General features: G+C 49.0%; 9 protein-coding genes across 10 annotated transcripts; 3 read left to right on the forward strand and 6 right to left on the reverse strand.

Annotated features, from left to right (window-relative positions):
- Nucleotides 1-3,205: 3,205 nt before the first annotated feature.
- On the reverse strand, nucleotides 3,206-3,467 carry H257_14861 (hypothetical protein; the record flags this gene model as incomplete). The annotated part of the gene is made up of 2 exons (XM_009842765.1): nucleotides 3,206-3,269; nucleotides 3,316-3,467. 2 exons carry the CDS (start codon nucleotides 3,465-3,467, stop codon nucleotides 3,206-3,208), a joined length of 216 nt encoding a protein of 71 aa, XP_009841067.1.
- Nucleotides 3,468-3,512: 45 nt separating this feature from the next.
- H257_14862 (hypothetical protein) lies at nucleotides 3,513-4,378 on the reverse strand (the record flags this gene model as incomplete). Its single annotated transcript, XM_009842766.1, has 2 exons — nucleotides 3,513-4,333; nucleotides 4,369-4,378. 2 exons carry the CDS (start codon nucleotides 4,376-4,378, stop codon nucleotides 3,513-3,515), a joined length of 831 nt encoding a protein of 276 aa, XP_009841068.1.
- A 545-nt stretch (nucleotides 4,379-4,923) lies between these two features.
- On the reverse strand, nucleotides 4,924-6,449 carry H257_14863 (hypothetical protein). Its single transcript, XM_009842767.1, has one exon. It carries the CDS (start codon nucleotides 6,419-6,421, stop codon nucleotides 5,078-5,080), a length of 1,344 nt encoding a protein of 447 aa, XP_009841069.1. The 5' UTR covers nucleotides 6,422-6,449; the 3' UTR covers nucleotides 4,924-5,077.
- A 737-nt stretch (nucleotides 6,450-7,186) lies between these two features.
- On the reverse strand, nucleotides 7,187-8,286 carry H257_14864 (hypothetical protein). Its single transcript, XM_009842768.1, has one exon. It carries the CDS (start codon nucleotides 8,260-8,262, stop codon nucleotides 7,315-7,317), a length of 948 nt encoding a protein of 315 aa, XP_009841070.1. The 5' UTR covers nucleotides 8,263-8,286; the 3' UTR covers nucleotides 7,187-7,314.
- A 1,440-nt stretch (nucleotides 8,287-9,726) lies between these two features.
- On the reverse strand, nucleotides 9,727-15,032 carry H257_14865. Of its 2 annotated transcripts, XM_009842769.1 has the most exons (14): nucleotides 14,916-15,032; nucleotides 14,748-14,869; nucleotides 14,271-14,689; nucleotides 14,074-14,194; nucleotides 13,881-13,989; nucleotides 13,402-13,614; nucleotides 13,195-13,333; nucleotides 13,019-13,086; nucleotides 12,744-12,907; nucleotides 12,428-12,689; nucleotides 11,341-11,999; nucleotides 10,718-10,955; nucleotides 10,335-10,508; nucleotides 9,727-10,245 (listed from the first exon to the last, which is right to left on the reverse strand). In XM_009842769.1, exons 1-14 carry the CDS (start codon nucleotides 14,994-14,996, stop codon nucleotides 9,754-9,756), a joined length of 3,261 nt encoding a protein of 1,086 aa, XP_009841071.1. In that variant the 5' UTR covers nucleotides 14,997-15,032; the 3' UTR covers nucleotides 9,727-9,753. The 2 variants fall into 2 exon arrangements, with proteins under 2 accessions (XP_009841071.1, XP_009841072.1); XM_009842770.1 differs by lacking the exon at nucleotides 10,718-10,955.
- Nucleotides 15,033-15,584: 552 nt separating this feature from the next.
- Nucleotides 15,585-16,445, forward strand: H257_14866 (hypothetical protein). The gene has a single exon (XM_009842771.1). It carries the CDS (start codon nucleotides 15,605-15,607, stop codon nucleotides 16,058-16,060), a length of 456 nt encoding a protein of 151 aa, XP_009841073.1. The 5' UTR covers nucleotides 15,585-15,604; the 3' UTR covers nucleotides 16,061-16,445.
- Nucleotides 16,446-16,689: 244 nt separating this feature from the next.
- Nucleotides 16,690-19,722, forward strand: H257_14867 (hypothetical protein; the record flags this gene model as incomplete). The annotated part of the gene is made up of 1 exon (XM_009842772.1): nucleotides 16,690-19,722. A coding segment is annotated over one exon (679 nt), but the record flags the coding sequence as incomplete, so codon positions are not given.
- Nucleotides 17,495-19,721, reverse strand: H257_14868 (hypothetical protein). The gene has a single exon (XM_009842773.1). It carries the CDS (start codon nucleotides 19,645-19,647, stop codon nucleotides 17,560-17,562), a length of 2,088 nt encoding a protein of 695 aa, XP_009841075.1. The 5' UTR covers nucleotides 19,648-19,721; the 3' UTR covers nucleotides 17,495-17,559.
- Nucleotides 19,723-20,711: 989 nt separating the features above from the next.
- H257_14869 (hypothetical protein) lies at nucleotides 20,712-21,818 on the forward strand. Its single transcript, XM_009842774.1, has 3 exons — nucleotides 20,712-20,857; nucleotides 20,916-21,101; nucleotides 21,164-21,818. The coding sequence occupies exons 1-3, from the start codon at nucleotides 20,735-20,737 to the stop codon at nucleotides 21,779-21,781; spliced, it is 927 nt and encodes a 308-aa protein (XP_009841076.1). The 5' UTR covers nucleotides 20,712-20,734; the 3' UTR covers nucleotides 21,782-21,818.
- The last annotated feature ends 137 nt before the right edge of the window (nucleotides 21,819-21,955 follow it).

The raw sequence follows: 21,955 nt of genomic DNA on the forward strand, positions 1-21,955 counted from the left end.
GTGGCCGCCACTGGACTTTCCTTAGGAGGGGAAGTGTTCTGCAGCGTGCAGAGCACTTGGGTCGCGCGTTAGTTTGACCAATTGCAAACACACACACTCTGTGTGTGTGGCGTGTCAGAGGTTCCGATACCTTAGTGGAGGTACTGAGTACTTTAGTGAATGGTAGTCAGTAGGCGCCTCGTGGCGAGTTTAATCACTAATGTCAGTGTGTATATTTGCTGCCTGTGGTCGAAACCTAAGAAGAAGCGGGTGACAAAATACCAAGCTACGAATTGGTTTACCTATGGTGGGTCCACTCGCCACGACCTGACCCGAAAGAAGACTGTCACCTGCGGATAAATATAATATATATAAATGTATATAGGATAAAGATAAAATATACAGAAAGAAATACCTCATCGTTCATCGAAATGGTTCGGCTTCCTTCAATAGAATTGTAACCCCCACCGGGCTGATCACTTGATATCGCGTGGTCTACTTGACCCTTTGCGTCGACTGCCCCCCCCCTGGACGATGCGATGTTGGAGCTCGCGTTCCAGCGTATGTGTGGCTGAAACCGACATACAGATCAAACTAGTATTGTCTGGAGACGGTAGCGACAGCGTACCGAGGTCTGTGCTCTTGCTGCCGCGCGCTTTCTTTGCTGCACGTAGGTCCTGCACTTAGATGTGTGCTCAGGGGCACCGCATTGGCACACGATGTGGTCGCCGTTCCATCGATTTTGTGCAAGGACGCGCCAACGTTAGTACTAAGGTGAGGTTCATTGACCGACGAATAGTAAGCTGACGTCTGTCGTCAGGTCTATTGAGTTTTGGATTATCATTGTTAAGACATCTGTTGTCAGGCAGAAACTTGGTCACCCCGAACGTTCACCCCCCGGATACTTCTATTACTCGCGCATAAAAGCGCGTCTTTCGGCCTTGGTCGAGCCCCAAAATGTCGGCGGCTGCGGGAGCGCCGGCGCGTTCCAAACTTGCGGCGCCGTACGGCCGTAACCGCCATCGCTACCCATGTCCGTATCGTCACGGACGTCTGACGGGTCGTTATCGGCTGGCAACGGCACTGAAGCGCCATCTGCTTCAGTCGTTGGTGGATCAGCAGCTGAGACAAACGCTGCGACAGCTGGTGTTCCTCGGGTTGTGGCAGGGGTGTAAAACCCACCACGTGGCGGTTGCCACTCGTCGACAGCAGGTGGCTGTCGTCGTCGGGGAGATCTGAACGGGTTCTCAACGGTGCGCCGAGCGGCGCGTCCTCGCGGCTCATCGATTCGGTCACGCGACCGCAATCGTTATTCGGTGTTCGTCGGCGTTTCCTCGTCGGAGGAATGTTCTCGTACCATCTCCAGTGAATAGCTCAACAATGAACTAAAGATATCTTTGTTTTGTCTCCCGCTTCTTCTTGGCTTTCGGGTCCTTCGTCAATGCTGCAAATATATACACTAACATTAGTGAGGTTAAACTCGCCACGAGGCACCTACTGACTACCATTCACTAGAGTACTCAGTACCTCCACTAAGGTATCAGAACCTTTGACACGCCACACACACAGAGTGTGTGTGTTTGCAATGGGTCAAACTAACGCGGGACCCAATTGCTCTGCGCGCTACAGAACACTTGGGTCGAGACACAACAGACAGACTGAACCCCAACCCTCAAGTTGGTGCTGGCGTCGATTCCTTGGGCCAACTACACCTGTACCACAACATCAACCAAGTCCTAGTCGTCCCTCAATGATTGAAGGACCGACCTTCACTTCTACAAAACGTTAGCCCCAGACACGACTGAAGCAGCTCCAACTACCACCGGACAGTACTTCCGCCATATTACACCGGATCCCCCTCCACGCACCACTCCTCAGCGAAAATGATGCCCATTATCTCTCCACCGCCACGACCAACAACATCACGAAATACGACGGCCTCGTACGAGCCCTCACACTGGCAGCTGCAATGCGCCTCACTCATGTCCAAGTCTATGGGGAAAGCATCCTCCTAATGAACCACAGGTGTGGTGTACATCGTGTCCTGCACCCCGCGCTTGCCGACCCATACATTCAGGCACGAGCCCTTGCTGCATAACTCCACTGCGTGTTTACCCACCGCCCGCGCGAATTCAACCAGGCCGCCTACTTCCTTTCCAAACTGGTCCGGATGACTGCCCCGACTACAGTACCCACGCAACCCGACGCCCCCTCCCCCCGAGCGACACAGCTACCTTTTACGACTACCTGGACCTTGACCTTCAACACCACCCAGGATTAGACTCGTCACTCCTCTTACATAGTTTTGTCTGTGTAAACTATACTACACCAACACACAAACAAACAAACAAACAGTACTTCCGCAATATTAGGCCCTGACAAGCCCGAACAGTCCCCGATGAGGACGCGCTTAGCACCACGCTGGCTTTTACACAAGTGAACCGTTAAGAGTGTCGATGCTACATAGAACCAACCACCCCGTCGAACCCCACCATGCCCGATCCGTCCTCAATGAACTATAAGTAGTGCGAGAACAGGGATAAGGAAAACTATATTTGGGAAACGGAGATGACAGGATATTGCACACCAAGGATACAGTCATCCCCTGATGTATTGCCTCTGGTTGGGTGGAGACTTCCGTAGTATTGACTGCACAGTCATATGGACATGGCGTACATATGTATATGCTGTGAGGATATACCCCAAACTATACTATTAATAGTAGTACCAGTACTATTAATAGAACGTACTTCGAAGTACTACGTATTGATACTAGTACTAATAATAGTACTAGTAGTACATGAGCATAGTACATGCAATCGTATATCACGTTATCATGTTCCCATTAGACCTCTTGACCAATGAATGGGTCAAACTCGAGAGATTGATCACATGCAGTACGTACGCATTATCTTTACATGTGACTCACTCTCTTGTTGTCCTCCTGCACTTCTTGAAAGGATCGAGTAAATCGTGAAGGTAGTCAGTATCCTTCTAAAGAACAAACTCCATTGGATTAATACAATTAAGTTGTGGAGGTACAAATGACCATATCGATGGACGAAGGTAGAAGCCAAGCCTTTGGTGCGTAGAATATCGGTTTGACGATTAGGCGGTGGTGGATGGGGGCCCCGGGTTCGAGTCCCGGGGTGTGCCAAAGTTTTTCCCAAAATCAATTTTTTATACACAAACAATTATTTGATGAAAAATGCATGCTGAGTTGAAGTTAATCAAAGATATCGTCTCCCTCTTCGTAACCAACGTCGTAGTCGTCACTGGTGTAGCCAGTGCTTGCATGACGCAACACAGCCTGAATCCGGGCCCTACTCACGATACTTCGCCTTGGACGAAGCGTTCTTGGACTTCATCTTGCTTCCAATGGAGAGCAGCCGGTTCTTGTACTGATTGTAGCCCTCACCGTCCACGTTCCGCAATGGATTGAACCGAACGTGGATGTTCGTGAGGGCCACGCAAGTCTGCAAGTACATCTTGTACTCATCCCGCTTCCATGTGTACTTGTCCGACACCAGACCTCACAGCGTCTTGAGCCGTCCAAAGAAGTTCTCCACAATCACGCGGTCCGACGACAGCTTTGCATTCGCCCGCTCCTGCTCCATCGTCAGTTGACCGTGCGGGGGACGCTTGACTGGCGTGAAACCACGGACGTACTCTTGGATGCCTTGATATCCCTTGACCGCAAGGACTTCCCACTGGTTCGGAAACTTGTCGCGGAGCGTCTCGGTGTCGCTGATATTGGTATCGTTGGGTTGCTTCTCCAGTTGCGCCGAGTGAAAGCCCAGGTTAGCCTTGAACATTTCGATGTCCGATGTACTGCCCACAGCGCAATCCGTGATATTGATCGCCAAGCCATTGGGTGCAACAGACACCTCAACCTTGTGCCCATAGAGCCCGTGCTTCTTGGAGAAGTACGTCTTCTTTTCGCCGAATTCCACCGCCGGGACAGTGGTCTGCTGGAACGTCACATCAACTGCATACAGCGCCGACTTGTGGGTTGTGAACTGGAGGCCAGCGACAGCAAGTTGCTGCATCGTCCACTTCATGCCTTGCTCATCGATGTACTTGCGGACCAAGTACGGGTGAAGGACGCGAACGAAGTTGTGGATGCGGCTGCTGAACGTGGCGGCACTCTCGTCGAAGCTGGCGGAGAGAATGTCCCATGTACCCGCGTGCTTGAGAGTCACCAGAGTCATAAACAGCATGTCCTTCCCGGTCACCGGACACTTGCGTCCACTCCCGACGTTCCAGTTCTTCGTCACGAACGTCTTGATATTGGTCCACAACGTGTTGATCTCGGATGCCGAAAAGTTGGTCAGGGCGTGGACGACTTCAATCCCTTTGGATCGAATATAATATTATATTATCAAATACGCGACGGCATGAAAAAGGCAGATAAAATCATCGAACCTTGCAGCAAACAGCTACATGCCTACTTCCATGTCTTCCATTCGGTCCGCACGACCGTAGAAGTACTCCAGACGAGGGAATACGCTTGTATTTCTTGCGTGGCTATGAACATGGTTTGTATATCGTGAGCGACGACGTCGTACTGGTGTCTGTGGTGCAGCGTTCTCCATTGTTGCACGGAATGCGATTTTGAAAAGTGAAAAAAATGGGCGCGAAGATCGCCCAAGTGCAACCTTCTAGAATATTTGATCCAACTCCACTTCAAGCACGGCAGATTTGAAATGCTACTTGGCACATTGTTGGGTAGTGGAGCCTTTTCCATTGGTAGCATGGTACATTTCAAAGGGTGCTGCGGCACTAAGTGTCAATTCTATTGGCCACAAGGCCAAATGAATGGACACATCGCCCTTTCGAATGAGCGCCAAGCCAAGAACGTTGAAAAATGTCCCAAGTCAATAGAAAAAAGGTGTACTAATAATAGTACTATTAATAGTAGTACATGAGCATAGTATATGCAATCGTATATCACGTCATCATGTTCCCATTGATATGACCTCTTAGAATGCTCTGACAACTAGCACCACCGATTAGCTAACGAAAGCTATACGTATTCACTGCTGTCGGAACGATAACGTTAAGGTTTTCATGTTGTTAAGGGCTTAATCTTAAGGGCTTAATCATCGCGAAGGAGGTCGATGTACACTCGTTGACGCTGGTCATGCAACCACTTATCCGCGTTGGCCAAGGGCTTAACGACCCAGATGAGCACCTGCAGCACGAACAAGCCGATACACGCCGCCGGCAGCAAGCCCACCGTCAAGGCCAGTCCCACCACCACGACCACAAACATTCCCACGGAAAACACCAAGCTCAGTACTGACAAGAGTACCAGCACGATGGCCGAGCCAAATTTAGAGGCAAAGCGTTCAAAGGCATTGCGGCGGCGTTGGTCGTATAGAGGGGGGGCTTGGGGGGCGTAGTAGTCGCCATACACTTGGGGGGCGTACATGGTGGTCGGTTGGGGGCCAAGTGGAACTGCGGAGTACTGCGGCGCCGAAGCAGGGAACTGGGACTGCTGCGTATGCGATCCCTGGATGACAAAGCCCGATGTAGCAAAGAACTCGCACGTAAAGAACTTGGTCGTGGCGCGGTGCACTCTGCCAAACAAGTGCAACAAGCCGATAGTAACGTACAGCAGCGCCACTCCCACCAGCACGATTTGAGTCGGCTCGAAGTCTTCCATGTTGACATGTAGTCGAAAAATGCGAATCGAACGGTTCTCGTCGTGGTTATTGTGACGGCGAATGATAGGTTCCAATACGGACGGGTACAACGTTAGAGCCACCGAACACGCCAAGAGAGCCAGCACGGACGAGCTAAAGACCACGGCCAGTGGAAACTTGACAAAGACAAAGTAAAAGATCGCGGCGAACGCTTCCTTGGAGAAGCGAGAAAGGTCGGGGGAGATGCGGTAACCGCTGACCTGGTACAGCCCTCGACGGGGGACTTGGAATTGAACGACGAGTTGCTCATGGATGGGGGCGATACAGTTGTATAGGTGGGCGTCGACGTTGGCAAAGAAATGCACGGCGTACAGCAGCACTTGGAGCACGACCAGTCCAAGGCAAAATAGAGGAATCGTCGCGATGCCAATGCTGCCCACCACCACGACCACCACGAATGCGATCTCGGCAAACACAAAGTTCACCAAGTGAAACAGAATCAGCTGATACGTCAATGGACGCAGCGGACTCGTGAGGGCATACCAGAACCCGTTGGTCTTTGGGGCGTGATGGTGCGTGATGGTACAAGTCGAAGGGGCCCCGTCACTCCTCGGGTGTTGGTAGCTGTAATACGGCTGTGGTTGGGGCTGTTGCTGTTGTTGCTGCTGCGCATAACTGGGAGGCACAACTTGCACAGCTACTGGCGTCTTCTCCGTCGGGTAGTTGTACATTGGTACGTGGCGCGGCGGCTGAGACGACGACGGCGGCGGTGCAGATGGTTGGTTGCTTGACATGGGGTTGACCAGAGTGCAAAATTTGACAATGGCATAGCAAAACCTGGTAGTACACCCATCCAGAATGCGTGTCACCACACACACTTTCGGCAACTCAGAAACAAACATTCTCGTCGGAATGCATGTTCAAGATACTGTACCCGATACATGTACTAATACAGTAGTGTATTTGTAACCGGATACTTCCAGGGACGATGTGCATGTGAAGGAAGTTCTCGCTGATTTTCTGTATGTACCCTCCTCGGCGTTCAAACCCAAATTCGCCATAATGGAATTGCTTGAATTCACAATCAGCCAATCAAAACTCTAGCAAATGAAATTGCCAAAACATAAGCAAACATGCCTACCTATTTTAAGCTTAAAATATGCATTATAAATTGCCCGACGTATTTTGCACCTGATCTCTGTGGAATGGAATCAGAGTAATAGTAGTAAAGAGTAATGAACCCCAAGATGGACTCTATTCAAAGCCGATTAAATACTAGTACTACGTAATCCGTAACCCCGAAACCCCGAAACTGTATGTTGTCGCAATGTAGCATGCATACCCCAACCTTTCAGCTACTGTATAACGTTAAGTTACGCAGCAACTGTCAGAATTCAAATCCTGGCCCTCGGTGGTGAGTAAGCTGCATTCCTAAAACGAGGTCCCTTTCAAGAAGTGACTGTAACTATGTAAGTAGGCCACCTGTACCTTAATTGTTTGTGAGTTGTATGCAAAACTTGGACAAGGCCATACTGTATACCTCGAAGTAATAAGTAGAGCTTACATAACCTGTACAGTAGCTTGTTTAGCTGTCCCTCCAACCATCAATTAACAAGTCGATACTATTTCCAAAGGATCCATTAGCGTTGTTGTATTTTTCCCCTGTCTATTTCAACACATCCATCAGTTAATTTGGCCACTGGCTCGAAACACTTTGGGTGGGGGCAGCGACATAAGATGGCAAAGTCGAATACAAGCGCACGACACCTGACGTAGCAAAGAACTCACAGGTAAAGAACTTGGTTGCCCATCGGGCCAGCGAGGCCAGCGCGTGGAGGAGCCCGATGGCAACGTACAGTGTCACAGCTCCGGCCACGACGACTTGCGACGGCCGCCACTGATCGATGGGTTGGTTAAGAAGGATGATCTCGTTGGGTGGGGGAATGTGCGCAAAGATACCGCGGTGGCCTAAGAGGTCGTCCATGTATAGCGGGTACGAGAGCAGGCTCACGGCAATCGTGAGCGGAATCGACGCCAAGATAGCCGAGAGGAGCGAGAGGGGAAACTTGATAAAGAGGAAGTAGAAGACGGCGCAGAGGCTTTCCTTAGAGAAGTTGGACAGATCGGGCGAGATGCGATGGCCGCTGAGGTGGTACAGACCTTCGCGCGGCACGTCGAAGCTCACGACGATACGCTCGTGGGCTTGCGCGGTGCAGTTGTATAGACGGGCGTCGATGTGCGCTAACAAGTGCACGACATACAGCAGTCCTTGGAGCACCACGAGACCAAGGCAACACACTGGGACAAGGCCGACGCCGACGGAGCTTAGAACGATCACGGACACGAACGCGATCGTGGCAAACACAAGGTTGAACGCAAAGTAGAGGATCAGCAAGTACGTGTGCGGCTGCAGCGGACTCGTGATGGCGTACCAGATCAAGTTGTCGTCGGATTTGGAAGCCCGGGGTGGCGGCGGCGGCTGGTGCCACGCATACGAGGACGGCTGCTGCGAGTACGACGGAGCTGGAGGTGCACCGTAGGCAGCATACGAGAGAGATGGAGCTCCTGGTTGGTTGATCCGGGAACTCTCACTCTGGTAATGCAACGGCGGGGCCGATGGCTGGTTGCTGTACATCAGCTAGTCAATTTTCGTGTGAAGTTGCCGCCCCTTTGACAGTCATTTTTGGAGTGAATGTATGCGCTGGACGTTGTGTGATTGGCAGAAAAACGTGGTTGACAGTTTGTCTAAAACTTCGAGCCAAATTGGGCAATAAGTCTCAATTATACCACCAGTAGTTCTATTTAAAATAAATAGAAACTACCTTCAAGTCAGTATCACTAATCCCCAGATCAACCATGAGGATAATAATATTATTGAAAATAAATAAATCTTGATCCAACACGTAAAGTTAACGTCCGAGCCACTTTATATGGCAGTTACCAATAATGCTAGCGCTGTAAGCTGCGGTAGTCGTGGCCAAATTTATCGTCACTTAGCAAGCTGATGTCTTTGACAATAAACTGAGGATTCTGTATCGCATTTACATTCGTCATCACGACGTAAGCCATCTACAGAGAACCCCGGAAATATCCGACAGGGTTTACAGCAAATTTTTTATGGGGATGTCGCCAGAGTAATAATATTCATTCTTGTGCAGTACTACGTAGTACTTTTTTATTGTTAGATATGATACATGTAGTACACACAATACCAGCCAAGTCCCACATCCATTGCTACACAACAAAGTCCACTGTCGTCCAATCTGCCGCGGCAACAGTTGTTACGGTGTCCTGGTGCCGGTTCACCGCCAACCAGACTCGTGCCATTCGGGAACTTCCAACGTGCTGCACTGGCAGCTCAAACGACGGCTGTACCTCAAATGGAGGGTAGCCAGGTAAGAGTCGTAGAGGTCCCGCCCTTCAAGCCGGCGGCAGCAATATGTAGAGCGTAATCGAGTTGGCTCTGTGGATGAACTGCCTCGACGACACCTGACTTCTTCCTTGACGGAGGGCACTTCGGGCTAGCCTCCCGTTCGGCTACTGTACACCCTTCTGGCTAGCCCCCCTTTCGCTACACTCTTCTGGTTAGCCCCCCTCTCGGCTACACTCTTCTGGCTAGCTTCCATGATATACGGCTTCTGAAGTCGGTGGCTACAATGCAGCGTGTTGTATTGACGTGGTGGTTGCGATAACGTTACAGTGCAAGTCGACTTGGCTGACTCTAGGGTAGCTCAACGACAACGACGACTTCCCACCTAGGCCACAGGACGAAGTGTTGTGCCAAGCTGTCAATAATGAAACATAGTAATACTACTGCACGTAGTCGTTATCTGCGATATATAACGAGCAAATATTGCTAACTACCTACCGTAGTTCAATAAACACCCTTTCATGACTTGAAGCAATCATTTGAAACTCAAACGTCGTCATAAGCTACCGGTGAACGTTGCAAATAATAATACTTACTAATAGCCCACCAAAATTAATATACATAACGTTATACTAGTATATATTATTTTTATATTATTTTAAATACAATACAATAGAACTCATCACAATTGTACTAGTATGAGTACAATTGTGCTACAGTACTGAAGTACGAGTATCCAATAGAGTAATATTTTGATTACACCACCACAGAACTACCACTAACTACTCTATTTCCATCCAAAGGCAGTATATCCATTGGGGTCGAGGTCGTCGTAGCTGTAGCTTCTGCGACTTGAACTGGCCAGTCATCTGGCAGGGCAACTGACGTGGCAGCACAAGGTGGAGTTGCGTCGACTATACCCAATGGGATGTCTTGGGTACGTCCGCCGGAGACGTCGTCGGCGCTTGCACTAGTAGTAGGCGAGTAGTAGTTGGTGGTAGGACTAGTAATACTAGACGGGTTGTGGTCCACAGGAGAAATGGGGCTGGCGTCACTGGGACTGGGAGCAACGACTGCAGCCACGACGGTCGCGTCTTCCTCGTTGCTCAGCCACTGCACTTGGGTGAGCAAATACTCTATGAACGCGTTCTCGTCGATGATATTGTCATCGTTGGTAAGCGAATCGTATATCGCGATGGCTTCCCGTCGCATGCGGGCTTCGGTGCGCGCCAGCTCTCGCTTTTTGGTCTAAGTTGTGAAAATTAGAAAAATAATATTATTTTTGGGACATCTTAGGATTTTTAGAGTCATATGTTTAGAGGATGATGGTAACCGACCTCGGCATCGGGGGCTAGCGTCGCCTTCTTGGTCGGGCTGGTCGTCGCCCCACTAGTACTAGTACTAGTACTAGTAGAATTACTACTACTGCTACTCCCAGCCGGTTTGCGAAATATGGATGCCGTGGGGCGTTGAAGTTTGGTACCATTCGTGGTGAGTTGGGCGTTGTTTTCCTATGAAATTATAGCACCAAATTGGACTAAATTAGACGAATTTGAATGAAAAATGGACGACTTTAAATGAGAAATTTGAATTATAGTCATACGAATTGGACTAAAATTCGACGAATATCAACGAAACATTGACGACTTTGAATGAAAAATTGACGAATTTGAGTGAAAAATTGACGAATTTGAATGATATTTGACTGATAAATGTATACCTCGGAGAACCCGAGCACGTTGGACGCTTGCATGAACGCTATGAACTCTTCGAAGTCCATGGTGCCGTCGCCGTTCTTGTCGGCTTCTTTGAATTTCACGCGGATTAATTGGACAGTAAACTCGAATAACTTGAGCCAGCAGTCCATAATTCCACTTAAAAAGTCCTCCATCCCGATGGGGTTTACTCGGTCTTTGAGGTCGTCCAAAAACAAAGACACTGTGGCTTCGCGGTCGTTTCTACGATCGCCCATCATATATATATATATATATATAATACTTGTTGAATCCTATCGAAATATGCCAAGTCCAATATATATTCGAATAACACACTATCAACAAGCAACGCCATGTCCTAGTAGAATAATAGTACTCAAATGTACAACAATGCAAATAACATATACATTTATATATCTGACGCCTTCCATCCATAAAATTGTCTTCCTTTTAAAACAACCAAAATCACCATGTAAGGCAAGTATATATATATATATCCGCCGTCGAAGCTCAACTAATACATACATATATACATAAGAGCCTGTCTCAACGCGCGCCTTTCATTCATAGCATCACCTTTCTTTCCACCCAGCTTCCCACCACCACCACACAATATATATATATTTACCCATCGTAGAAGCTCAACTTGGTGACTTCGATGGCTTTGGCGAGGGTGACCAGTCGTTTCTTGGTGGACGAGTTGAGGTTGTTGTCAGGTACATCATCGAGGACACATCCATCTCCGAGCAGATCCGTCCACGCATACTGGATGCTTTCCAACGACGTCATGACATCGGGGGTCGTTTGTACGAGAAATGGCTTGACTGGCGCCTTATTGTGCACCACGAGCACATGCTTGACAACCGACTTGAAGAACTCGAACGCGTAGTCTGCGCTAAACTTGCGGCTTTCATCGCAGCCGAGGAACCAGTAAAAGAGCGACGCCCGTCTGTTCTCATGCTGGTTAATCGCAAGCGAGTGCTTGAAGCTACTGATATGCGCCATCGCGAGCGACTTGAGCCCATAAACGCGGATAAAATACTGCCTCATAAACGGCCGCAGCGTCAGTTTGGACCGATCGTTGGCCTCCTGCCATAGCTTTTCGCACAGTAGAGACGAGATGGCCGAGCACACGTCCGCCAGAGGCATCACGCGCGCCGCCTTGGCTCTGACGGGGGAAATCGCCCCCTTGCGCTTACGAAGTTTGCGGCGAACGCTCGACTTCTTCTTGGCTCGACCAGACACGTCAAACTCGTCTTCTTCGTCGTCGTCTAAGTCGTCGTCGTTCTGGACAAGGGAAAGTCAGTATATATGTTTTCGTTGGACTCAAATAAGGCCATCGAGTGCTACCAATTAATTTAGCTACCTAGATTGCTACCTAGTTAGATTGCTCAACGTGTAAATTGAACGGATTGTAGAGAGAGAGTGCAGTGGGCTATATGAGATAAGGAGGCAGTTATGAGCTACAGTACCTACCTACCTAGCTAGCCGCGTACATTGGGCGATACTAGATGAGTATGCAGCTAACTAGCTACCTTGTAGATTGGGTTATACTAGATGAGTAGGCAGCTATGCAGCGGCGAGTTAGCAAGCTAACTCGCTGTCTACATTGAGCTACACTAGATGCCATGGAGCTAACGACCTAGCTAGCTAGCGCGCTGTCTACCTTTGGCTACACTAGCTAGCCACCTCGAAATGGAATCGAAAGGAAGTACCTCGGGGTCTTGGGGGCTGGGCTTATTGTTGTCGACATTGTCATTAGGTTGGCTGTTGAGTTGTAGTTGGCTGCCTCCACTAACCATGGACTCCTTCGACGTATCTCCATATTGGAGCAGCTTTTCCAACACATTTCGTACAGACGAATGGATGGGAATCACGTCTTGGAGCGAGCAACTGGACAGTTCATTGCGGATGTCCTGACAGTGCTCCATCAGAGCCGCCACGGTCACGAGCACATGCTCTTCGTCGGGGGTAAAACTAGATACGTTCAATCAAGTACTACCAAAGTACGACCCCTGGAAACGACCTTACACGAGATCCTTTTGGGGAGGCGGGGGAATGTGATCGATGGCTAAAAGTCGCCGTAATTTATCCACAAAGCCGTCGGTGGGGTGCATCACGCTTTTCGCTCTAGAGAGTCGGGCGTTGTTGCTTGACTGGTGGGACACAAACTTCTTTTCCGACATTTCGCGGCTCTATTTATAAATAAATATATATATTGGTATAAGATTCATATATAAATTTTATTATTGTATTATTAGGACGAGATGGAGGAGGAGGAATATATATATATACAATGTGCGTACAATAAACAAGTACAACTCGTCGGCCGACATGCACCGTTGGTACGACGCGTAAAATTCCATGCGTTGATCTAGTCAAACAACGATATTATATCGGTATATATATATATTATTCCTGAAATATATATATAGAAAACGAACTATATTGAAGTAAAAAGAGGAGTAATAGTTGTTTTTACCTTCGTTCATCGCGTCCACAAGAGATGTCAACGTCGAGATCATGGTTTTGTCGTCCAATACCCGCAATAACATGTGCGCGATGTCATCTGGGGCCATATAATCCATAAAGTCTTTGATTTGTAGCTCGTTCACCAAGTCCTACATATATATATATTTCAGCCAAAATATTTTTGCTAATATATTTGAGCCAATAATGCGTTCCAAACCTCGTCGTTGGACGAGATATCTTTGACGCTATGAAGCCGATGGTGGTGCACATTTGGAGCTATTTTATTGTGCTTGACAAACGCCACACTTGTCCGCAGCTTTGACAGCACTTGGGTAGACATACTCGACTGCTTGATCGAGTTGGTTTGTTCAGTTAGTTTATGCAGCTGAATCTGCATCTCCGCCAGTGCTTCGCATTTCGCTGCATACCGCTACGTTAAAAATTTCACATATCAATATACAGTAGACATGAATATATATATATATATATACATAGACCAATGAAACCATTTTGCACGTTGACTAATTTTATCCTATCATATGCATCCGTAGTACAACCCTTCGAATTTAAAACAAGAGAGACAAGTTTTACATGTTCATAAAGGTTTGAATACAAGGTGTGACTGTGAGTAAAGATCATTGATATATATATATATGATATATACATATATAAATTACAAAGAGATTATTGTAGTACCTCGAAATACGCGGGGGCTGATTCAAAGTAGTGCAAGCACGGGTTAACAAGGGCCGCGACTTGGTCCCGCACCACAGTGTAGTTTTCAAATAGACCGTGGCCCAATTCCCTATTCATTCACCCGATACTTGAATATATAATATGTGATAAATATATAAATATTGATCAAATCCTAGTATTGATATAGACATACTCGACCAACTGCAGCAAAAAGATGGATGGAATCGGTGTCTCCGTGGTCGCAAGTCCGTGTAAACTCCCAAACGCGACGGCCAGTCGCACCTTTTGCGGGTCTCGCCATGCCGACGTGAGACCTAAAATATATCAATCTTTGTTTGATACAGTATTAGACTACTACTACGTTGTCGTCGTAGTTAGTAGACCACGTACCTCGGGCTTGCGAATACTTGAGCTCAAAGTAGTTGATGGGCGATAAAAAGTCGCCCTGCTCAGCTGGAAACTGGCGCAGCCACGTCACGAGTTTCCTCCTTGTGTCGTGGTCCACTACAGGGGCGATGTTGCAGTCGTCAACTAGCTCGGACGCCAGCGGCGTCGTGACAGGGCGAGACGCGAACACGGTGGCTTTGCGGCGGGGGTATCTCACCAGCATATCGTCTGCCTTCTTGTCGTCGTGGGAGCTTTCGGGGGTCACCGGCAGTACTTCGTCCTCCTCTTTAACTCTGGCTGAACGAGGCAGTTGCTGCGTGCTAGCCATGCCGTTGGTGGGGGCGGTTGATTGGTTGGTCAGCGCGCGCACGCGTTCTAGCAGCGCGGGGGCGACGGGCTGGTCGTGTTTGACGAGTAGGTTCCTACATCCAGCATGTCGTCGTTACGTATACTAAGTCGTATGACGGACGAGTCGCGTACCATGTAAACCGAGTGGGTTTGGCAGATCCAACGCGTTTACGCTTGGGCTTTGCGACGACGCAAGGATTGCCGGATTGCGGCCGAAGGACTTTTGCGGGTGGTCGGGGCTGACTGTCTTTGTCCTGTTTACAATGGTTGAGTGATACAGATTGATAAGATTTCAAGTACTTTGCACGATGGTGGGGCTGGCTGAGCTTGAGCTGGCTGCCGCCACAGCTTTGTAATGTCCATGGTTGTTGAGGTTTCCATCCTGCCGCGCCGTTTGGGCGACCGATCGAATCCAACAGGTTGTAACTGGCGACATACACTCTCAAAAGGGTAGTACTACTATAGTAAATGTACTTCGTACTACTGTACAGGCGACGGATTTTAAGGGACACTTGCTACTTCGAATTTGCCATTTTATTTACCCAATCACAAAATGCTATTCACATATTCAAATCTTATTGGCTATAATATTCTGTACTTCCATAAAACTTTGGTGTCCCTTAAAATCCGTATTAATAGTACTACTATTAATACTACTAGTACCCATTAATAGTACTAGTATCTGGTACTATTATAGTAGTATGTAGCAGCATGTACTTTCGCAGGTTATTTACCAGTATTTATATAACCTCGGTATCATTTTCAACATTGAAACTATAACAGGCTTGAGTGATACTATTAATATTAATACTTCAAGTGTACTACGTAGTACTTTTCTGAGCGGCGATATATACTTCATCGTTGATTGGCTGTTTCGTTCGCTGAAATGCATGTCAGACCAACATTGTCTACATACATTCACCTTTCCAAGTACGGTGATCCTCTGGTCGACCGGCCATTCATAAACGAGCCGCGTCGACGTCACCACGATGATATACCAGCCGATTCCTACCACGGACAAGCCCTCCAGCCAGCAACCATACGTGGACCAGCACCAAAACCAAGCGCAGTATGCTCCTCAACAGCCCTACCAACAGCAACAAGCCGCCTACAACACCGCTCAGCATCCGTACGCACAACCAGTGTACGCGTCGGTCGTGTACATGCAGCCCCCTCGACGCAGCGCAGTGCAACGCTACGTCAGTCGCTTCGGTCATGCGCTGTTGCTCGTTCTGCTCAACATTGTGAACTTGGTGTTCTCGATTGCAATGTTTGCCGCGGTCATGATCGGGCTGTCCCTCTCCGTGGGCCTGTTGCCAGTGGCATGCTTGGGTCTTGTGGTGCTCAATCTATTTATCTGCTTCATTCGACCCATCGCCGCATTGGATGGGTGGCTGTACAGCCTGCGACAACGGGCGTACGAAAGCCTTACGGACGAAAACTAGCTAACTAACTGGTGGTTATTGGTTATGGAAGTGCCGGCAATTCACATTTTCAGCATGGAGCTATTCATAGCGATCCAATATTCCTTCCAGTTGTTTACAGTCGTGTTTGCAAGAATGATCTATACAGTTCTAATAAATTTAGTAGGTCAAATATGCTGAGGTTGGACGAATTTGTATGGCTGAAAGAACTACATATTTTAGCCAATAGAAGCAATAAGATCGAAATAGTATATGGCTTCAGTTAACAGTATTTACACTACTGCGTTCTGTAGCACAGTAATTTGCCTTGAAAAGTGTGAAAGTAATAGTAACTTAATACTATTATTAATAGTATTAATAGTATTAATAATATTAATAATTGGTATTCTTGATACCTTATCCTGTTTAGAAAACGTCCCCTTCTGGATTACTGTACAGTCAAAGTACCAATACTTTGACACTGAGTACTATTAGATCTTGGTATTAACTGTAAAATACCAAGATCTAATAGTATTATAAATAATTAGGCTGCATAATATGAAGGTGAAGTCTCATTTGAATAACTACGTAGTACTAGTATACGTATAGTATATTTAATATTTGCTTAAGGTACTATTAATAGTACTACTATTAGTATCCATCAAGAAATGTATGTCCAAGTCATCTCCAGTGTCTTCTTCAACCAAATCCTCACACCGCATCCTTCTTGGCATGTACCAATCCATCCCGCCGTCCGAACCTGTGCCGCCGTTGGACCCTAATGCAGCTCCCTCCACGAACGCTACTCCCGTGGCACCCGTGGACCTCCAGTACCAACTATATCAGCAGCAACAGCAGCAGCGCTATCAAACCGCTCGTCAGCCGTCGGCTTCTTCATTCTTTAAAGCACCTCCCACCGCGGCGGCAGGCCCTAAACAACCGCCCCGACCAACGCATGTAGCGACTGCTGTCCCCGTCAATAGTTCCAACCAAAGCCCATACACGAGCCTCTTCACACGGACTCCGCAGTCCCAACCCCAGCAATCTTCGACTCGTCCAAGTGCGTTTTCGCGGTACCTTGCGCGGCTGGGCCGGTCTCTTGCGCTTTTGGGTCTGTCGATCTTCAGCGCGGTCTTCTCCGTCGGCACGTTGGGCTTGTTTATGATCCTCACGAGCTTCGCGTCGGGGTGGCTGTCCGTGCTCTTCACGACGTTCTTCGTGCTCAACCTACTCATCTGCTTCATCGGTCCGCTCACCAAGCTGGACGTGTACCTGTCCCACCAGCGCCATCTCCTGCAGCAAGCCGTTTTGGCCGAATCCGTCGACATCTTTGGGGACTGCGGCTCGTAGGAACGTACGCTTGTTATATCACCGTTGCATCTCCACTTGACCATCAGCCCCATCCCTCGACGAACCCCATGATGACCACCTGTAGCCATACGCCATACTAACATCACATGCATGCTCTTCTTCCTGAACGAACCTTAGTTAGTTGCTTCTAACAGTTAATAAGCTGGAACTAACAGTTCCATTTTGTTAAGTTAATGATGGGCACATCCCCCGTGGCTATGCGAGTGGCCGTGGTGGTGGTCACTACTACTCCCGTGATGGTGGTGGTCACTAATTTGGTCACTATCCAAAGGTTCCGTGACATGGGTCACTTGAACCGTCAACTGGTGCACATGCACGGCTTGGGCAATGACGTGGCGGATTCGAGTGACCGCTTCACCAACATTCTCAAGAACCACGACATGCATTGTCACGACGAGGTTGCCAGCATGAGACCACGCATGCACTTGGTCGACATGGTGGACAAACGGCAGTTGCGCGACGCGTTGCCGGGCGAGTTCGACGGCGGCGGCGGACGACGACGGAATCCCTTGCATGAGCTGGGCCATTGTATCTCGGAGCAGCGGCAGCGTGGACAGCACAATCACGATCGAAATGAACCCCGAACAGATTGGGTCCATGATAAACCATCCAAACCAGTCGATACACACCGACGACAGGATCACTCCCACCGATCCCATCGTGTCGGCCAACACATGCAGGTACACGCCTACAAGGTTGGCGTCTTTCGACATACATCCTCCATCACTTCCATCTCCATGGGAATGCCCATGAGCCAAGTCGTGAAACCACACGAGCCCGACGCCATTCATGACGAGACCCCCCACAGACGTAAGCAATAGGTGATCTGTCGTGATCGTAGGCGGGTCGAGCACTCGATCGACGGCTTCCAGCATGAAGTGAACGGCCATGACCAGCAACAAGAGCGAGTTCACAAACCCACTTAGCACTTGAATGCGATCGAATCCGTATGGAAAGCGGGCCGTGCGCGGCCACGTCGCCGCCAAGGACGCGCCAAGGCCAATCACGAGCGCGCCATTATCAAACAGCATGTGGCCAGCATCGCTTAAGAGTCCAAGGGAATTCGTCATGTACCCCACTGCAAACTCGACAAACATGTACACAATGTTGCCTGTGAGGAAGAGCAGGATCTTTTGGGTTGCTGGTGCCAGGGCGTGCCACGTCACCAGGATACATGACGTGGCAGCTGATGGTCGTAGTGCTGCTGCTGGCTTGTGCAATGTCGACAAGTAAAGCCACCATCCCCATGCAATCGACGACAGCGCAGTCCATGACACGATCGCGTGCACCACCAAATGCCACGTATTCGTCCCACCTGGCAACCACGATGTCACTAAAGCCAGGGGAAACTGCACTGCCAAACGCACAGATACATTCCAATGCGCTTGACGCGAGTCCATATCGTCGTCTTGGAAGGTCGTAGCTGGCAGCAACATGGACAATATACCCACGACAATCAAGCTGATGATGCTGCCGACGCCATGAGATTGCGGCTGCTCGAGTGGCGGAAGGTGAATGCTTGGGGAGGGAATGAGGCAGTGTGACGCCAACGCAGTGACCATCGCTGCAGTGACATACACCACCACAGTGTGGGTCAAAATAGTGACATTGGTCGTGGTTTGGCAAGGTTGAGACGGTTGGAGCGAGCGATACATGTGCTGGAGCGCAACGGACGCGGCAAAGAGCGACATGTGGAAGAGCAGAGATGGACCGGTGGATGATGATGAAGATGATGTCGAGATGATGCACGGGAACACGAGGGCCAGGGCATACCCGCCGGCGATGGCCATGATGCCGTGAACGGGCGCGTGTGTCGAACGCAACGCTTTGGACAGGGGTTCCGCGAGGCAGTAGCTTGCAGACTCGACGAGAGAGGCAAACTGCAGGCCACAGAAGTGAAGCATGCACATGCGGAGAAGGAACAGGGTGGCGAGGAGGCCGCCTTGGATTCCCGCACGCACGAGGTGGTGGTCGGTGGTGGAAGTAGGTACCGCCTTTCCCTTCAACGACGGCGATGATGGTGACGATGATGGCCGAAACGAAGACGAGGGAGACGAGAGGAGTACAGCCGCGATCACACCCACGACACCAAACATCCATGGAAGGTTCCCCATGGCCGTGGTAAGATCGTCCGAAGTAAACGTGATGCGCCCGAGCAGGTACAACCAAGTCAGCTGCGTTAGCGCCGACCCCGCGGCGATCCATGTGCTTTCTTCAGGCACAGGTGGGTGATCGTGGAAGAGGACACTGTCGAACATGGGAGCAAGTGCGGCTGTGTGGAAGTGATGATGCTTTGGTCGACGTGGTCTATGGCTGTTGTCAGGGCTCCAACCTGCGAAAGGGGGTATATACTGCGCTGTGATTGGTGGATCCGACGACTTGGTAATTAAAGGTGCAAGAAGCTAATAGTAAACAAATTAAATATAGCTTGCGGTTTGTATGCTTGACCGAAATTTAAATCATGATGGAATGATCCCATCTGATTGGTTCAGACCAATCACATGAAGATTCAATGTGATTCATGCTAACAGTTAGTTGGGTTGTGGGAGTTGAGGGTTGTTTCAACTACTAGTATGGTCATGTCATTTGCATTTTAGCATAAGCCAATAACGTTATACAGTGCTATATACTGAAAAGTCGGGGTAGGATTTATGTATTCAGGCCTACAGAAAAAGTAGGAATTCACTGGAAATGTATAGTCTGTGACAAGAGATACATTATTGTACTGAGAATGCCGTGGGAATTCTTGTACACTATAACTACCAGCGCCAAGGTCGCTGTTAATGACACTTCAGACGTCACCCACACGAATACATACCACTGTCGTTAACAGTAAAGGTCACTTTAACTAAGTAGTACGAGTACTACTAGTTAGTACTATTAATAGTACTACTCCCTTTAACTGTTAACGACAGCGGTATTAGTACTACTAGTACTAGTTAGTACAGAATGCCATACCTGGAAAAACCATCTGCTGAGGTTGAAATAAGTAATTACTTCGAAATACTACATAGTACAGTTGTCCGCCTATACCAATATGTCAAGTGACCACATCTACACTGAATAGTAGAATAATACTCGTGTTTTATCGCCCCTTCACAAAATACCTGCTCTTGATTGTTTGTTTAACCCGTGATTACACATTTTGAGTTAAACACCTGGGTCACGCAACAGCGGTCACTGACCTTCAACACAGTTGTTCTCGCCAGCTGTACGGCGTTTGATTGGCTGAGATATCTTCTTGGCATGATTTGATTGGACCAGCCATCATACTACGCTGTGATTGGCTAGCCTATACGCATGTCGGTTCAACTTCCCATCTCTCCACAGAAACAGGAAGCAAGAATGCTGCCGACGCCGGTGCCACCAACCTCATCCCGGACGTCCGAGGTTGGGCAATGCTACTTTCGCGTCCAGCTGATCGGCCACGAGGAAGGCGAGGACCCCAACACCCACAGCAAAGTCGTAGTATGTCACCACATCCCAACCAAACCCGTCCCCCTCAACCTACTTGCGTCTTGTCTAGTTGTATCGCACAGTGGTGCAGTACAATGGCCAAGCCTTTGAACGTGCGTTGCGGTTCAGTCGTTTCTACGCGTTCTACAGCAACCTTACGTCCGGGGAGAAGAAGGCCGTCCGCGCGTCGTTCCCGCGGCGGTATCCGTTTGTCGCTGAACTCGACGAAGATCGCCTCAAGCTGCGCGAGAAGCAGGTAGGCACATCATCATCACACGTCTGCCTTCTGCATGTCATCACGATCGTGTCCTCGGGTAGCTGAATGCGTTCTTTGCCGCGTTGTGCCAACTGGCGATCACCCCGACAATGGAACTGTCGTTGTTGAACCTGTTCAAGATCAAGCAACGTCACTTAGGACCGCACATTCGAGGTTCCATCCTGTTCGTGCCGAACCCCCGCGTCGATGGCACGTCGTCCGAGGTCTCGATGCCGCCGCCCGTCCGTCGCGTATTCATGAACGACGGCGACAGCATGCAGTCATCCCGGTCGTCGTTCCATTCCCAGTGCTCCATCATGTCTGCCGAAACCAATGCATCTCGCCCCCTTAACCACCGACTGTCATCTTCGTCCGCGGCGAGCCCGCTGCCGTCCACTCGATCGCGCGATCCGTCCACCAACACGTCGGACATTGTTCAAGTCTCGCCTCCCGTGAAAATGAGCCTCTTTGTCAGTCCCGTGGTCGTCCCACCTGTGGCTAGTACTACTACTACTAGTAGTACCACTCCTCCTACTAGTAGTACTACTACTACTACGTTTGAAGCCCAAGTTCGCAAACACATGGACACGATTGGCCAAATGCTCCACGACGATGACTTGCACCTGCTGAGCCCGTCGAATACTAACACCAAGCAAACCACTACACCTGCGTTATTGTAATCGACGACAAATATATTTAAGATATCTGTAAACGTGCTTTAATATTGTGTTCATGTATTAATATTGTGCTTTTCAGAATCAAATTGTAACCTTCATTCTTTATAGCCAATCAAACCCCTGTGGTCGATTATTAGTTCGAGATTTCATCAATTCCCCAAAATAGGCAAATTTGAC

The sequence above is a fragment of the Aphanomyces astaci genome (assembly GCF_000520075.1).
Source record: "Aphanomyces astaci strain APO3 unplaced genomic scaffold supercont1.63, whole genome shotgun sequence".
Classification (NCBI taxonomy): Eukaryota; Oomycota; class Saprolegniomycetes; order Saprolegniales; family Verrucalvaceae; genus Aphanomyces; species Aphanomyces astaci.

Bases quoted from the DNA above. Each gene is read 5' to 3' on its own strand.
- H257_14866 (XM_009842771.1), top strand. From the start codon at position 15,605: ATGATATACCAGCCGATTCCTACCACGGACAAGCCCTCCAGCCAGCAA.
- H257_14865 (XM_009842769.1), bottom strand. From the start codon at position 14,996: ATGGAAACCTCAACAACCATGGACATTACAAAGCTGTGGCGGCAGCCA. The intron at 14,870-14,915 runs GTACTTGAAATC...CATTGTAAACAG, and splicing joins CAGCCCCACCATCGTGCAAA to GACAAAGACAGTCAGCCCCG. The intron at 12,690-12,743 runs GTAAGGTCGTTT...GAACGTATCTAG, and splicing joins CCTCCCCAAAAGGATCTCGT to TTTTACCCCCGACGAAGAGC.
- H257_14864 (XM_009842768.1), bottom strand. From the start codon at position 8,262: ATGTACAGCAACCAGCCATCGGCCCCGCCGTTGCATTACCAGAGTGAG.
- H257_14863 (XM_009842767.1), bottom strand. From the start codon at position 6,421: ATGTCAAGCAACCAACCATCTGCACCGCCGCCGTCGTCGTCTCAGCCG.
- H257_14869 (XM_009842774.1), top strand. From the start codon at position 20,735: ATGCTGCCGACGCCGGTGCCACCAACCTCATCCCGGACGTCCGAGGTT. The intron at 20,858-20,915 runs GTATGTCACCAC...CGTCTTGTCTAG, and splicing joins ACACCCACAGCAAAGTCGTA to TTGTATCGCACAGTGGTGCA. The intron at 21,102-21,163 runs GTAGGCACATCA...GTCCTCGGGTAG, and splicing joins TCAAGCTGCGCGAGAAGCAG to CTGAATGCGTTCTTTGCCGC.
- H257_14868 (XM_009842773.1), bottom strand. From the start codon at position 19,647: ATGTTCGACAGTGTCCTCTTCCACGATCACCCACCTGTGCCTGAAGAA.